General features: G+C 49.7%; 5 protein-coding genes across 5 annotated transcripts; 2 read left to right on the top strand and 3 right to left on the bottom strand.

Moving 5' to 3' along the window:
- Positions 1 to 315: 315 nt before the first annotated feature.
- Positions 316 to 2,342, bottom strand: GRS1 (glycine--tRNA ligase; the record flags this gene model as incomplete). The annotated part of the gene is made up of 2 exons (XM_026761515.1): positions 316 to 699; positions 756 to 2,342. The coding sequence occupies 2 exons, from the start codon at positions 2,340 to 2,342 to the stop codon at positions 316 to 318; spliced, it is 1,971 nt and encodes a 656-aa protein (XP_026616281.1).
- Positions 2,343 to 2,796: 454 nt separating this feature from the next.
- CDV56_107844 (rRNA-binding ribosome biosynthesis protein RPF1) lies at positions 2,797 to 4,113 on the top strand (the record flags this gene model as incomplete). The annotated part of the gene is made up of 1 exon (XM_026761463.1): positions 2,797 to 4,113. One exon carries the CDS (start codon positions 2,797 to 2,799, stop codon positions 4,111 to 4,113), a length of 1,317 nt encoding a protein of 438 aa, XP_026616280.1.
- An 841-nt stretch (positions 4,114 to 4,954) lies between these two features.
- On the top strand, positions 4,955 to 5,725 carry CDV56_107776 (aminoacyl-tRNA hydrolase; the record flags this gene model as incomplete). Its single annotated transcript, XM_026761395.1, has 1 exon — positions 4,955 to 5,725. One exon carries the CDS (start codon positions 4,955 to 4,957, stop codon positions 5,723 to 5,725), a length of 771 nt encoding a protein of 256 aa, XP_026616279.1.
- Positions 5,726 to 6,121: 396 nt separating this feature from the next.
- HOB3 (amphiphysin-like protein RVS161) lies at positions 6,122 to 7,271 on the bottom strand (the record flags this gene model as incomplete). The annotated part of the gene is made up of 6 exons (XM_026761348.1): positions 6,122 to 6,575; positions 6,640 to 6,787; positions 6,861 to 6,934; positions 6,996 to 7,041; positions 7,137 to 7,187; positions 7,259 to 7,271. The coding sequence occupies 6 exons, from the start codon at positions 7,269 to 7,271 to the stop codon at positions 6,122 to 6,124; spliced, it is 786 nt and encodes a 261-aa protein (XP_026616278.1).
- Positions 7,272 to 9,005: 1,734 nt separating this feature from the next.
- Positions 9,006 to 10,634, bottom strand: HAL4 (serine/threonine protein kinase SAT4; the record flags this gene model as incomplete). Its single annotated transcript, XM_026761206.1, has 1 exon — positions 9,006 to 10,634. The coding sequence occupies one exon, from the start codon at positions 10,632 to 10,634 to the stop codon at positions 9,006 to 9,008; it is 1,629 nt and encodes a 542-aa protein (XP_026616277.1).
- Between the last annotated feature and the right edge of the window lie 1,860 nt (positions 10,635 to 12,494).

The following is a 12,494-nucleotide window of genomic DNA, read 5'->3' as shown; positions in this document are numbered from 1 at the left end:
CCAACGACAGCTGTGAAGAAGAAAAAGGAGCAAATAACGACTGAGGTGAATTGAAGGAGAGAAAGCTGTCTTCGCCAGCTGGGGTGCCGCAATGACGCGGGCGTTGGCTCACTGTCCGCCCCGGATTCTTGGCAAATTATAAGTGGATTAGGAGAACGAGTATCTACACCGGGCTCAGTATTTGATTTGCGCTACGATGCTCATCGAGTGTCTTGGATATTGTGCAAATGAGTAACCATTGCAAGTGAGATGTTGGTATATATCCATCATAGTTTCTCCAAACTTCCTCTTACATGACCATGTCTCCACGCGGGTTTAATCAACCTCCTGGCCAGTAAATTCAGGAAGTTCCTTACGAATGTCTTCCCATGTCTTCACGCCGTCCACCAGGGACCTGATCGCCTGTAAAATCTCCTCCTCACTGGCGCGGACCTGCTTGGTTGTGTCACGGTCACGCAAAGTGAAGGTGTTGTCCTTCACCGACTGGAAGTCCACCGTGATACCGAAAGGTGTGCCCAGTTCGTCATTACGCGCGTAGCGCTTACCGATACTGGCCGAGGAGTCATCGACCCGGTTGGAGATACCCATGCGCCGTAACTTGGTCATCAGCTGCTGCAGGAGGGGGCGGAAGGATGCGTGTGTCGAGAGAGGAACAATCAGAACCTTGGTGGGAGCGATCACAGGGGGGAAGGAAAGGACCTAGATGCAAAATTAGCATAATGTCAAAGGCACTTCCAGAATGTAGGGATACGTACACCACGGGCTTCATCTTCCTCACGGGCCCAGTAGACATGCTCAATCATGCTGTACAGAATTCTACCAATGCCAAAGGAAGGCTCAATGACATTGGGTGTGTACTCGCGAACATTCTCCACGCGAGTGCGTTTCTCGATCTTGACAATGTCCTGGTCAAGCTCAACCTTACCGGAGCCAACACCTTCCACATCCACCTCAATCTTGCCATTCTTCTCCAGATCAATGGCCAACTTCTCACGGAGCTCCTGAGTGAGGGCCTCAACGGCCGCCGCGACGGCCTTGCCGTCCTTCTTGAAACGGGGTCCGAACTTCTTCTTGTCCAAATCAACCTGCCACTCCTCTACCTTCAAAGGCTCGGCCCGGGGCTCGCGGACAACAAGAGGTGCACCGGTCTTGTTCTTGTGCACTGTCAAATCGTAGGCACTTCGATCAGCGCAGCCAACACATTCAATCCATCCGTAGCTGGTCAGCAATTCCGCGTCCCAGCAATCAGCGGCGTAGTGAGCCATCTCGTTAGCCATGTGCTGACGGAAGCGGAGCTTGTTCGGGTCCACGCCGAGCTTGAGAAGGAACAGCTGGATACGGGCAATGAAGTATCCAAGTGTCTCATTGTCGACCAAACCGGTCTCAACCGCCTTACCGATGGTCATCTTCTCAGTCTTGGTGCTTCCAGAAAGCTGAACGTGACGGTTGAGAAAAGACATTTCGATATGCTTAACTTCCTCGAAGCGGTGATGCTTCTTGCCACCCTCGGGGTCCACGTAATGTTCAATCTCAGCCATGAGGAACTCACGCACGCGCAGCAGACCCGCGCGAGGCGAAATCTCGTTACGGAAAGACTTGCCGATGGAGGCCGATGCGAAAGGCATGGATTGTTGATTGAACTCCAGCAGTTTCTGGAAGTTCAAGAACTGACCCTGAGCGGTTTCAGGCCGCAGGTAACCCGGCATGTTGCTGCTGGGGCCAATCGAAGTCTGGAACATGAGATTGAAAGCGACGGGAGGAAGGAGGTTGCCATCGGTCGTCGGGTTTCTGATATCGTATTTGGCGATGATCTCTTCCAATTGAACACCATCGAAGTTATCAATCTGCGCCAAAACCTCCTCGTATTCCTTGACAACGGCATCGTCAAGCTTGACGGCCTTTGCGTCCTTTGCCTTCTTCTTCTTCTTCGCTTCCTTTTCCTCGTCCACGACAACCTTTTCACCACGCGCCTCTTTGTCGCCCTTCAAGCGAGCCTCGAGAACTTCCTCCACCAAATGATCCGCGCGGAAGATTTCTCCAGTCTTGGGGTCCTTGCACATCCAATCGGCGAACTTGTCGACGTGTCCGCTGGTCTTCAGAATCTCATGCGGGGTCAGCATGGTGCACTCCACTTCCAACATGTCTTCCTCCAGCACGAAATGCTTGCGCCACAGGTCCACAATGTTGTTCAGCAGGGCGGTACCGGGGGGACCGTAGTCGTAAAGACCGGAAACACCTCCGTAGATCTCGAAAGAGGGGGTGTAGAAAAGCCGGCGTCGGAGCATTGAGTCCAGGACCGTGCGGTCAACGACCTTGCCGGTCTTGGTGTTTACAGTCGCCATCGTGAGCTGATCCTTCTTGGAAGCCTGGACAGCCTTGAGCGCGGCGGTGGTGTGGGAAAAGCTTCTGGCGGGGTTACAGAGAGGAATTTGGCGGGGAAGAAAGAGTCGAAGAAATGGCAATTGAGTCATCCACCACGTGAGTCGGCACCCAGAACTAACGAACCTGATGAACGGACAGTAATGAAAGACAATGGGAGCTGGTAAGCAGAGACGAAACGAATGTGAAACAGAAGAATTGAAAATCTCCCTTTTCTCTTGATTTTCTTCTTATTTTTCTTGGTTCCAAGGGGTCGAGTCACATTGCCGCAATAGGCAATTCTGGGCTATCTAGTCGAACCCTCCGCCGGCGAAACATTTGTCCGTCAAAATTATTATCATTATTTCCTTCTCCTCCACATCGGAATCGATATAGCAACATTCACGAGGTTGGACGGTCCTCAATTTTGGGATCAAGATGGGTTCCAAAAAGTCGCAATCGAAGCCTCCCCCGAGCGCCGCTCTGGATTATAAGCCCGCGAACAAATTGAGGCGTCAAATGCTTCATATCAAGCGGAAGCGGGCCAAGGACTCCGAGCGACGAGCCGAACGATTTGGAAGAAAGAAGGAAGAAGCCAAAAACCCGAACTTGAAGGAGGAGCGTCTCAAACGGAATATCCCGCTGACTCTGGATCGAAAACGTGTCTGGGATGAGGCCGGTAGTGACGTTGAAGATGCGCTCGGCCTCAGTGTTGATGTCGAGCGCATCAAGCGACAGAAGAAAGAGGAGGAGGACGAACTTAACAGACCATTGGAAGATAGCGAGGTGGGATCGGACGAGGCTGAAGATGATGCGGGAGATCAAGATGATGTCGACAGTATGCTAGCCACCAGCGACGAGGAAGAGGACGGCGACGACGAAGAAGAAGACGGAGATGGGAAGGATCAGAAGGATGATAGACGGGGACGCAAAAAGTCCTCCCTTCCGTCTGCTACAGAACGAGCAACCAGTCCGAGCCAGTCGACTCGGAGTACGAACCTCAACCTAGCGCCAGAGGCTCTCGCCGCTAAATTTCCAACACTGTTCTCTTCAGAGCCTCCTCCGGCACCCAAAATTCTCATTACCACCTCACTCAACTCCACCCTCCATGACCAGGCCAGATCCCTTACCGACTTGTTTCCAAACAGCTTCTATATCCGTCGTACAGCCCATCGCTACTCCCACAAGTTCTCCATCCGCGAAATTGCTTCCTTCGCTTCTAATCGGAACTATACTGCCGTCGTGGTTCTCCAGGAGGATCAGAAACGACCTTCTGGTCTGACCATTGTCCACCTGCCTCAGGGCCCCACATTCCATTTCACTATCAGCAGATGGATTGAAGGCAAAAAGCTCCCGGGACATGGAAATGCCACCGAGCACTGGCCGGAACTGATCCTCAATAACTTCCGCACTCCTCTAGGTCTGCTTACAGCCCATCTATTCCGGAGTATGTTCCCACCACAACCGGACCTGGAAGGACGTCAAGTCGTCACAATTCACAACCAAAGAGACTACCTATTTCTCCGGCGTCATCGTTATGTGTTTCGCGAGAAGCGCGAGACCGAGAAGAGTGTCGTTGGCACAGACGGCAAGGAGATTAAGGGTGTAGAAGGCATTCGCGCTGGCCTTCAAGAGCTTGGTCCCGCAATCAACTTCAAGCTGCGTCGAGTTGACAAGGGAATTCAACGTGCTAGCGGACAGGAGTGGGAGTGGAAGGGAGGCATGGAGAAACAGCGTACCAAGTTCCAGCTGTAGCATGCTCTCATTTGGATCCAAATACCTTTGTTACGTGTCTTATTGCATTATTGGGTTTGCATGGAGTTCAGCTCTCAAAAATGGGTTTTGGATGGCTTTATTCATGTATGCTTATGGTTTCTTCTTAATCGTCCAGGTGCCTGTACCATTTCTGTAGATAATGTACTGGCAAAACACTATTCTGTCATAGCAGCTATTCAGGCAAAAGTGCCATCTCATCTACTCTCGAATGCACGTATATGCAACTAGTCTAACGATAGAACGCTCAGATACACAACGATCAGTAACCAGTATGTGGAAAATTGAGATCTGTTCAAGTCAACCACCCTAGTTGACCAAGTCAAATAATCACTTAAGCCAATCTTTCCTTGGGTGCTCCGTCATGTTGACATGGGAAATGGGCTTGCGGCCGGTGATTATCTTTGCACGAGTAGTCACCCTTTCTGCCATCATGAGTTTCTTTTGAAATAGCTCACAGTAATTCCACAGCATCGTTAGGCCGGAAAGACTAACCCGCCATCAAAAACACTATCAATTCCACGGGCCAATTGTGAAAGTTGTCCCCACAGTCATAATGGCGATCTCCCGCACCACCAGAATCTTCATATCCAATAATAATAGGAATGATAATAACAACCACACTGAAGAACTGATGCATTTGAGCTTCCGTCATTAAGTTACCTGATTTGGTCCTCTTTTGAGGTACATATTTACAAAATTATACCTCGATTACTGTTCCACACTCCAACTTGGCAGATCTTACAGCGAATCTGCGAAATCAAACATTCTAAAGCGTTCACAAAGACCAATTATCGCATAACCCCGTCCCTCTTGCACCGCAATGGCAGCCGATGGCCCAGTCCTCAAAACCCCCTGCCGGTTCCTGTTCATCGCCTCACTAGGCAATATGCGTCCGTACCGTCAAACACGGCACAGCGCCGGGCATATCCTCCTCGATGCGCTTGTCCCCCTCCTCCCCACTCGAGTCCCTCTGGTATCCTCCAGACAGCCATCAGCCGGTCCCATCTTCTACAAAACATGGTACAGCCCATCGTACATGAACGAATCCGGGCCAAAGTTGGTCCGACAGCTCAACAACTGGTTATCCACAACACAATCCGAGGTATCAGGGCGGGTAGTCCACCAAGGGGACGTCGCTTTGCCCGGGCACTTCGGCGATGCATCTGCAGCGAACGCCGAATGGCAGCTCCGCGGCGTTGACCCGCGCTCGCTGAAGAGTTTCCGACCGACGCTGGTAATCTTGCATGATGAACTCGAGGCACCGTTGGGCAAGGTGAGGGTGAAAAGGGGCGGGGCTGAGAAGGCAAGTCTGCGCGGTCATCGTGGTTTGATCAGTGTCATGGAGAGTCTGCGCGGCAAGGGCCTGTATCCACCGCGGGCAGGACGGGCGGCGCAAGGAACAAATGGTGGTCTGTCCATTCTGCGTGTAGGCGTGGGCATTGGTCGTCCATCGACACGAAATCGAAACGATGTTGCGGACTATGTCCTGACTGAAATGAATGCCTCCGAACTGGCTGCAGTCCGTGCAGCCGCGGTCCCAGTCTTGGACATTCTGGCAGATGAGCTCTATCGAGAATCTAACGATGACTGATTCTTTTTCCATCGACTCAAAAACATGGATGAGGGAGTTCCCAGTCTACGCTGTACCATATTACGATTACTAGACAGATACCCACCTTGTGAGCACCTTTTCTGTTCGCACATCGCATTTGACTCCAGAGGGTCTCCATTGTGGAAAGCCTTGACTAACAAATTCATGATTCTGTAATTGAAATTGAAGGCAATCAATCCAGGGCAGAACAGAATTCCATCGACGGGATTGATTGGTAAATATAGTGTATACTAATTTTGCATAGCCCAGCAAGTGGAATAGAAGAGTAAGAATGTCCGTAAAAGAGAAGACGCAGGTTCAAACCAGGCCTGCAAGGCGCAAAATGGCAACGCGTATGAACAGGAAATGCAAAAAGCGGCCCGACGATATAACGCATCATACAGTTCCCGCTATACTCAGGTCCCGGATCTCTTGCAGAACTTCTTCTACCCTGTTATCCAAATCGCCGCGGGCGTATTGATCTCTTGTCTCAGCGTCGAGATATTGCTGCACCTGAGCCATGCGCGAATATGCTTCGGCGCAAAAACGTAGTTGAATCTTGACCAAGGCTTCGAAACTGGGGTCCAAATACGGCACACGCAGATCGATGAGCTGTGGAAGTTCCGTGAACAGCTGTTCATTAAGCTGCTCGTATGCTTGCTTGGCCATCTCGGTCTCCTTCTCCGCCCGGGGCAGCTTGGTGGCATCCTTGTCTGGCTTCTCGACCAACTTCTTCACTTTCGCTCGCATAGCGTCGTAGTCCAGCAACTTGTGGTTCCGCTTCTTGATGCACTCGTTGATATCGGGGAAGTACGCACAGAAGCGCGAAATGGGGTCGAGTACGGTTGCTCTGTCAAGCGGATTAACGATCGTCAGTGTTTACCTGCAGCAAGTATAATCATCCACAGTCGTACCTGTACGGCCCATCCAATGCTTTGATCGTCTCGGCGTCCAAGTCCTCCACAGCTTGCTTGTAGCTTCTACTCACACCATCCCGAGTACCGGCCTCGCCGTAAAATGCATCAATCGTCTCCGCAATGCGCATTTGAGAAGCCGTCATAGCTTGCGAGCGTGTCTCGGTCAGCACAATGCCCCGCCATATGAACGGTAGTGTTTTCGAATCGTTGAGACACACCTCGTAACGAATCCAGATATCCCTTTGCCTCCTTCTGCAGTCGATTTGCCGCAGCCTCCATGGTCCGATATCGTCTGGAAACCGAAATTTCGATCAGTGGCTGATTTCAAACATGCATATCCACAAAGCTCATACCGCTCCTCGATTTCATAGTCCCGGTCATTCGTTCTCTCGACATGTCCTGTATGGCGGTTATAAGTCCATGTAATTTACCACCACGCTTTGTTCTCTGCGGGAGCTTTGCAGCCTATATCGCACAGTTGCGGGGAATCATACCTGTTTTCATCATCACCTGCGTTGTCGCGCGGTTGACATTTTTCTTGAATCCTACATAGCAACGTACCGATGTTAGTGTGTGTTGAGCAAAGAACCACTCGAAGAGAAATTGAATCGCGAACCTGCCCAAGACATGATGGCGGCTGTAGGCAGAAATGGGGGAGCTGGAAGCGAGCGAGTGCAGAGAATCGAGTAAGGAGTTTCGAATAGAGAGAAATAGGTTTCGCAAAGAGTGTTTGTTGAAAGCGAAAGAAAAATGGTAAGAGTTCGAGTGCCGATATTAGGATTGCACAGTGTTTACAGCGAAGGTCTATCGTCGCAGGGCTGGATCTGGATAAGATGCCCAAATGCGGGACGATGATGATGGGCTTCGGGATGATTCCAGGTGGCTGTGTGTGGCTGTGGGTATGGTATTTGTTACCTGACAAAATACGGATGCCTAAGGTACCTACGTACGGAGTATATGTGGTAAAATTACTTCATGGCGGTTTCTATCAGTAACGGATCCGACGGTTTGGGAACAGTAAGGTACTGGACGAATTTCCCGCGTACGTCATGTCATCAGAGAGGAAGCCTCACAATCGACGATTTGAAGATGATGTCAACTTGAACGTCGGACTCGATATGGAACACTGCATGAAGATGGTCGAAAATAACTGGCTAACCTAAGGTACTAGCAACAGCTAAAGGTTCCAGTCTCCTGTAATAATGCGTTCAATGAAATGGTACAGAGTACATATGGGCAGCCTGTAACGGAGTAGGCGATTAGCACAGCGCAATCTATTGGAGACCGTTCAAGAACCTATGATCAATTCTATATCACCCAGCTTTGCTTTCTCTGTACCATGGCACATGCAGACGCTCCTGCATGAGGTGTAGGAAACCATGATATACCGTCCAAATATGCCTTCCAAAATGGCATGATGTCAAGTCATATGGTTGAGCACAGATAGACAGACGATGGATATGGATTGATGCATGAAAAAGGACAATTGCCTATTTCTCACTTGCTTTGCGGCGTTCATTCTATCAGAATAGAGACCACGATGACATAGTGTACATGAACGGCTGTGCGTAAAGAAGTCCTACTTAATCAGCCACCCTCTCAGCATAACTCATTATATAGATACAGATCTGTTGGAAAATCGGGCATGAAGAATATGAAAGCGCCGAACCGCGTCCCGTAACCGAAATGCCGGTAAGCCAGGTGAAGAACAATGCACGCGTAACACCCGCTGAGTCCATGAAAGAACCCTGAAAAAACTTCGAGTCATAATACCTCGGGAAAGAAAAAGAGATATAAAAGGCGCTAGAAGAGGAAAGAAAAAAGTTGTGCAAGGGACGAAAGAATGAAAGAAGACAGAAGAGATGAAGTCAGCCTGTAGAATGCTTCGTCAGCCAAATCAAGAGGTAGAACAAGCGCGGCAGTAGCGAAGTTGACATGAGGAAATCATTAAACTTTGTAGGAGCCGGAAGTAGAGCCCTTCAGTAGAGAAGAAAGAGCACTGAAGAACGAAATGATAAGCCCGATGGTCATGACTGTTCGTTGCATTGGCATCAATTCATGACGATGAAACTAAGCCCACAAGCTAGTAGCAAGGAAAAGAGCAACACAAATATATGCGCCTGGAAGTAAAACAAAGATGCCTCCTTCTACAGAACTAGTCAAAGGAGGACAGCCGCCTGGAATGGGTAAGACATGAACCACCCTGTTTTTCATATGGGACACAGGAGGCAACGGTGAGGCAGATTTGCGAAGGGAGGACAAGCCCAGGCAAATACCACGTAAGATGGCTTAGACAATACCTCCCCAGATGTGCGAAAACCCGCCATTTGACCCGCAAGGATCAGATAACATGCCAAGCATAATCAGAACCCTTCCTCACCAGCCTTACACAGCTTAATCTCGCGGACCCACTCAGATTTGAGAACCTGTGAGGCGTTGATACGGCGAGAAGGATTGGGGTCAAGGATGGAGTAGATCACATTGCGACAACGGGCCTGAGGAACTGTAAGCTTAGGAGACCCTGTGAGGCAACCTTGATGAGCTCTTACCCGATGCAGAGTTTCAATAGGAGCATAACCATCCTCGTGCTTGCGGCCTTCCAGATAACGCTGGTAAAATTCATCCTCATCCTTGCGGGCAACCCTCCATAGATGCCTTCCTGTCCTCATAGCCATGTAGATGACACCTGTAGCCCAGACATCAACAGCCCTTGGATCGAATTCCTTTTCCACGTATTCCTCGGGCGCAATGTATGGAGCAGAGCCGCAGAGACCCGCCGTCATGTGCGCTTCCTTCTCCCACGCCATACGGAAACACTCGCCATTCCCAAAATCTGTAATCTTGAGTGCCCCGTGAGTGGTCAGGAGAAGGTTCTCCGGTTTGAGGTCACGGTGAGCAACACCCATTTCGTGCATGTATTCTACACCACGCATGAGCTGTTTGAACAAACAATCGGCCTCGGCAACTTCCAGTTTGCCAGCGGCCAACACGAGTGTGTAGAGATCTCCGCCGGCACAGTATTCCATGACCTCACAATAGTCGCCTTTGGCGTCCTGTAATAGATCGAGGGTGTGAATAACGTTAGGGTGGCGGAGGGACGAGGAAATGCAGAATTCGGAGGTCAATCGTTTCTGATATTTCTTGGCGGTCTCCTGCGGGCGACGGCGGAATTCTTTGACAGCATAGAGCTGCTCAACTCTGGAGTCCCTCGGGTCCACTTTGTGAGAGATCCGGACAATACCGAAGGCGCCACGTCCAACAATCTCCTGACATTTGCCATATTTATCAACGAGAGAGGCCGTGGCGTTAGGGCCCCCCTTCTTGTCGGCGGCCAGTTTGTCACGCTCAGTCTTGAATTGGTCGATCCAAGTAGACATCAGTGACAGTTGTTGGTCATCCACGTGGTCGTCCTTCCTTCTGCTACCACCACCCAGCATGTCTCGCAAAAGATCGGTCAGCTTCTCCTGCCGTCTTGCACTCTTGAGATGGTGACAGTGTGTTCCATCTGGAAACACCTCAAATCGCTTGTGTACGATAGAACCTTCCCTTTGGTCCTTTCCATTTGCAGGCTTCACTTTCTTTTCTTTTTCGGTATCACCTTTCGTCGACGTCTGTCGCGAGGGAGCCCGAGATGAAGGTCTTGATGTGGGTCTAGATGGCGCTGCACTGCCATTTGTAGGAGCCTTTATGCTTTCCGTACTGCTATCTGAGGAATCTCGAGCGGAATCTGGCTCTCTGCTTTCTTTAGGTTCTTTTGAGGACGACTTCCCAGTATTTGAGAACATGCGGGTGAGGCGATTTGCCATGGTAGATCTTGTGGCCTTTGCGGGCTGGGGATGCACGGGGAGTACATCCCCATTCGCGGCGGACAGATTCATGCCCGCTAAAGCTCCTGTTACCTGAGACTCTCCATCTCGAGGGTCATTCGAAATTTGTGATGCTGCGGCGGATGAGACTGCGGAAGGTACAGGTGAAACAGATTGCGGAGTCATGTGCGGTGAACGGAGTGGCTATGTGCGTACGGAGGACAATAGGAACAAAAGTCGCCCCCGTTGCGAGTGGGAGGACAAGCGCCTACAGCACGAAGCTGAAGATGCCAAAGTTCAAAACTTTGGAAGATATGAGATTTGAATGTAAGGGAGAGAGTAGAGAAGGAGGGAAGAGAGGGGGGCGCGCGCGAGGGAAAAAAAAGTGCGGTGGCCCTGTGGTGGCCTGAGGCGACGGTCTACCGAGAAAGTGTAAGAAACGGAAAGGTGACGAAAGTGACTTTTTGAAGTGGAGGACGGGCGAGTTCGACACAAAGAACCTCCAGAAACAGGGTGGGAAACAAAAAGAGGAGAAATGGAAAAAGGAAAAAGGAGACAGGCACCGCGCGACTAGGCACGAAATGCCTCGATGAGACAATGATAAAACAAAATGACTCTGTAGATATATTTGAGTGTGTGGCCTTGCAAAATTAAAGGAGAAAGAAGACAGTGTAGCAAAATTACACAGGGGAAGATGGAATAGCGTTGCCTACGGGGAGGAGAGGTTGAAATAGTACAGCAGCAGTTTGTACTGTGGTTGGCGGTACTACGTCGCAGTAAGAGGTGGGTGAATGGAAGTCTCCAGCAGGAAACAGCCAGTACCAATTTCGCTTGAAAATCCTCCTTTATGATTCGATTGACCGTCTATCATCTTCATTTTTATCTTTGAGGGAATTTGGACAGATCAAAGTCCAGTTTCTACACGCTGTACTACCTGCAGTTAGACTTGGACAGGATGGAGGCAAACTCGCAACATCTGTAAGCAATCGAAATCCAGCTGAAATTGATTCCCCATTACGAAGCAAAATTACGGGGGTATAACCTAAGGTACCCGACAGTACGGGAGTACCTACCGGACTGAGTACTGACCCAGGTTCCGGTGCCAGCTCTGTTTGCCTTCCGCAGTGCTTGAAGGCCAGGTAGGTTTCATGCCTGTCGTAGGTAGGCAGGTGGGTAGGTACCTTACCTGGGCGATGTGTAATCCTGATGATTTTGTATCATAAATATGATACCGGACAATAACCTTAAGTACATGTTTGGATAGATGGGATGATATTACCTCGGTACCATCAACTGTTAAAGCCATAGCTATTATTAATGGTGGCACACCCACCACAACATGATAATCATCATCAGGTGTGGACAGGTATGTACTGATTTTAGTCATTGTACAGTCAAGACTTAGCAGATGACATAGATGACATATTAGACTCCGAATGGCATAGAAATATACTGAACTAATCGGAGCTGGCGGCCAGTATCTCAAGTCTGAAATGCATAGTATTATTAAGGTCATATATGAAAAGTGGCGCAGAAGTGCATGATTACCAATACCTGACAATATGCTATTTCCACAACCTCCCCACCCTCAAAAAAGTCTTGGAATGAATCGGAACTGGTGTGCGACCGCGGCCATGAATGTCAACATGAAAGGGACTCAGAATTATTCATCTATTATTATTACTTTTAGGTTGGCTGTCTTCTACCTTAGGTACCTCTAGCAAATGGCCACAAAAACATACCTGGTGTAATAGCAATAATAGATGGACCGATTGACAAACAACACCACCACAACCTAGCTGTCTCTAAACTTACCGATGGCAGCGATGCAGTGAGTATGGTAAAACATCATCAAGCATGCTTCTCCTTCCTCTTGTGAAAGTCAGTAGGATGACGCTCGTTTCTCAATCTCAATCAGTCCATTGGCTTGGTGCCGGAATGCTGATCATCGCTTGATCTCACACGGTAATGATAATGCTTCGAGGTGACGTTGTCCTTACCGGAAAGAGTCAATATCAGTCAACAAAATTGAGGCTGTGCATTCTC

The sequence above is a fragment of the Aspergillus thermomutatus genome (genome assembly GCF_002237265.1).
Source record: "Aspergillus thermomutatus strain HMR AF 39 chromosome Unknown NODE_45, whole genome shotgun sequence".
NCBI classification, from domain to species: Eukaryota; Fungi; Ascomycota; class Eurotiomycetes; order Eurotiales; family Aspergillaceae; genus Aspergillus; species Aspergillus thermomutatus.
Note: the sequence above shows the minus strand (reverse complement) of the source record. Positions and strands in the feature narration are given on the sequence as shown.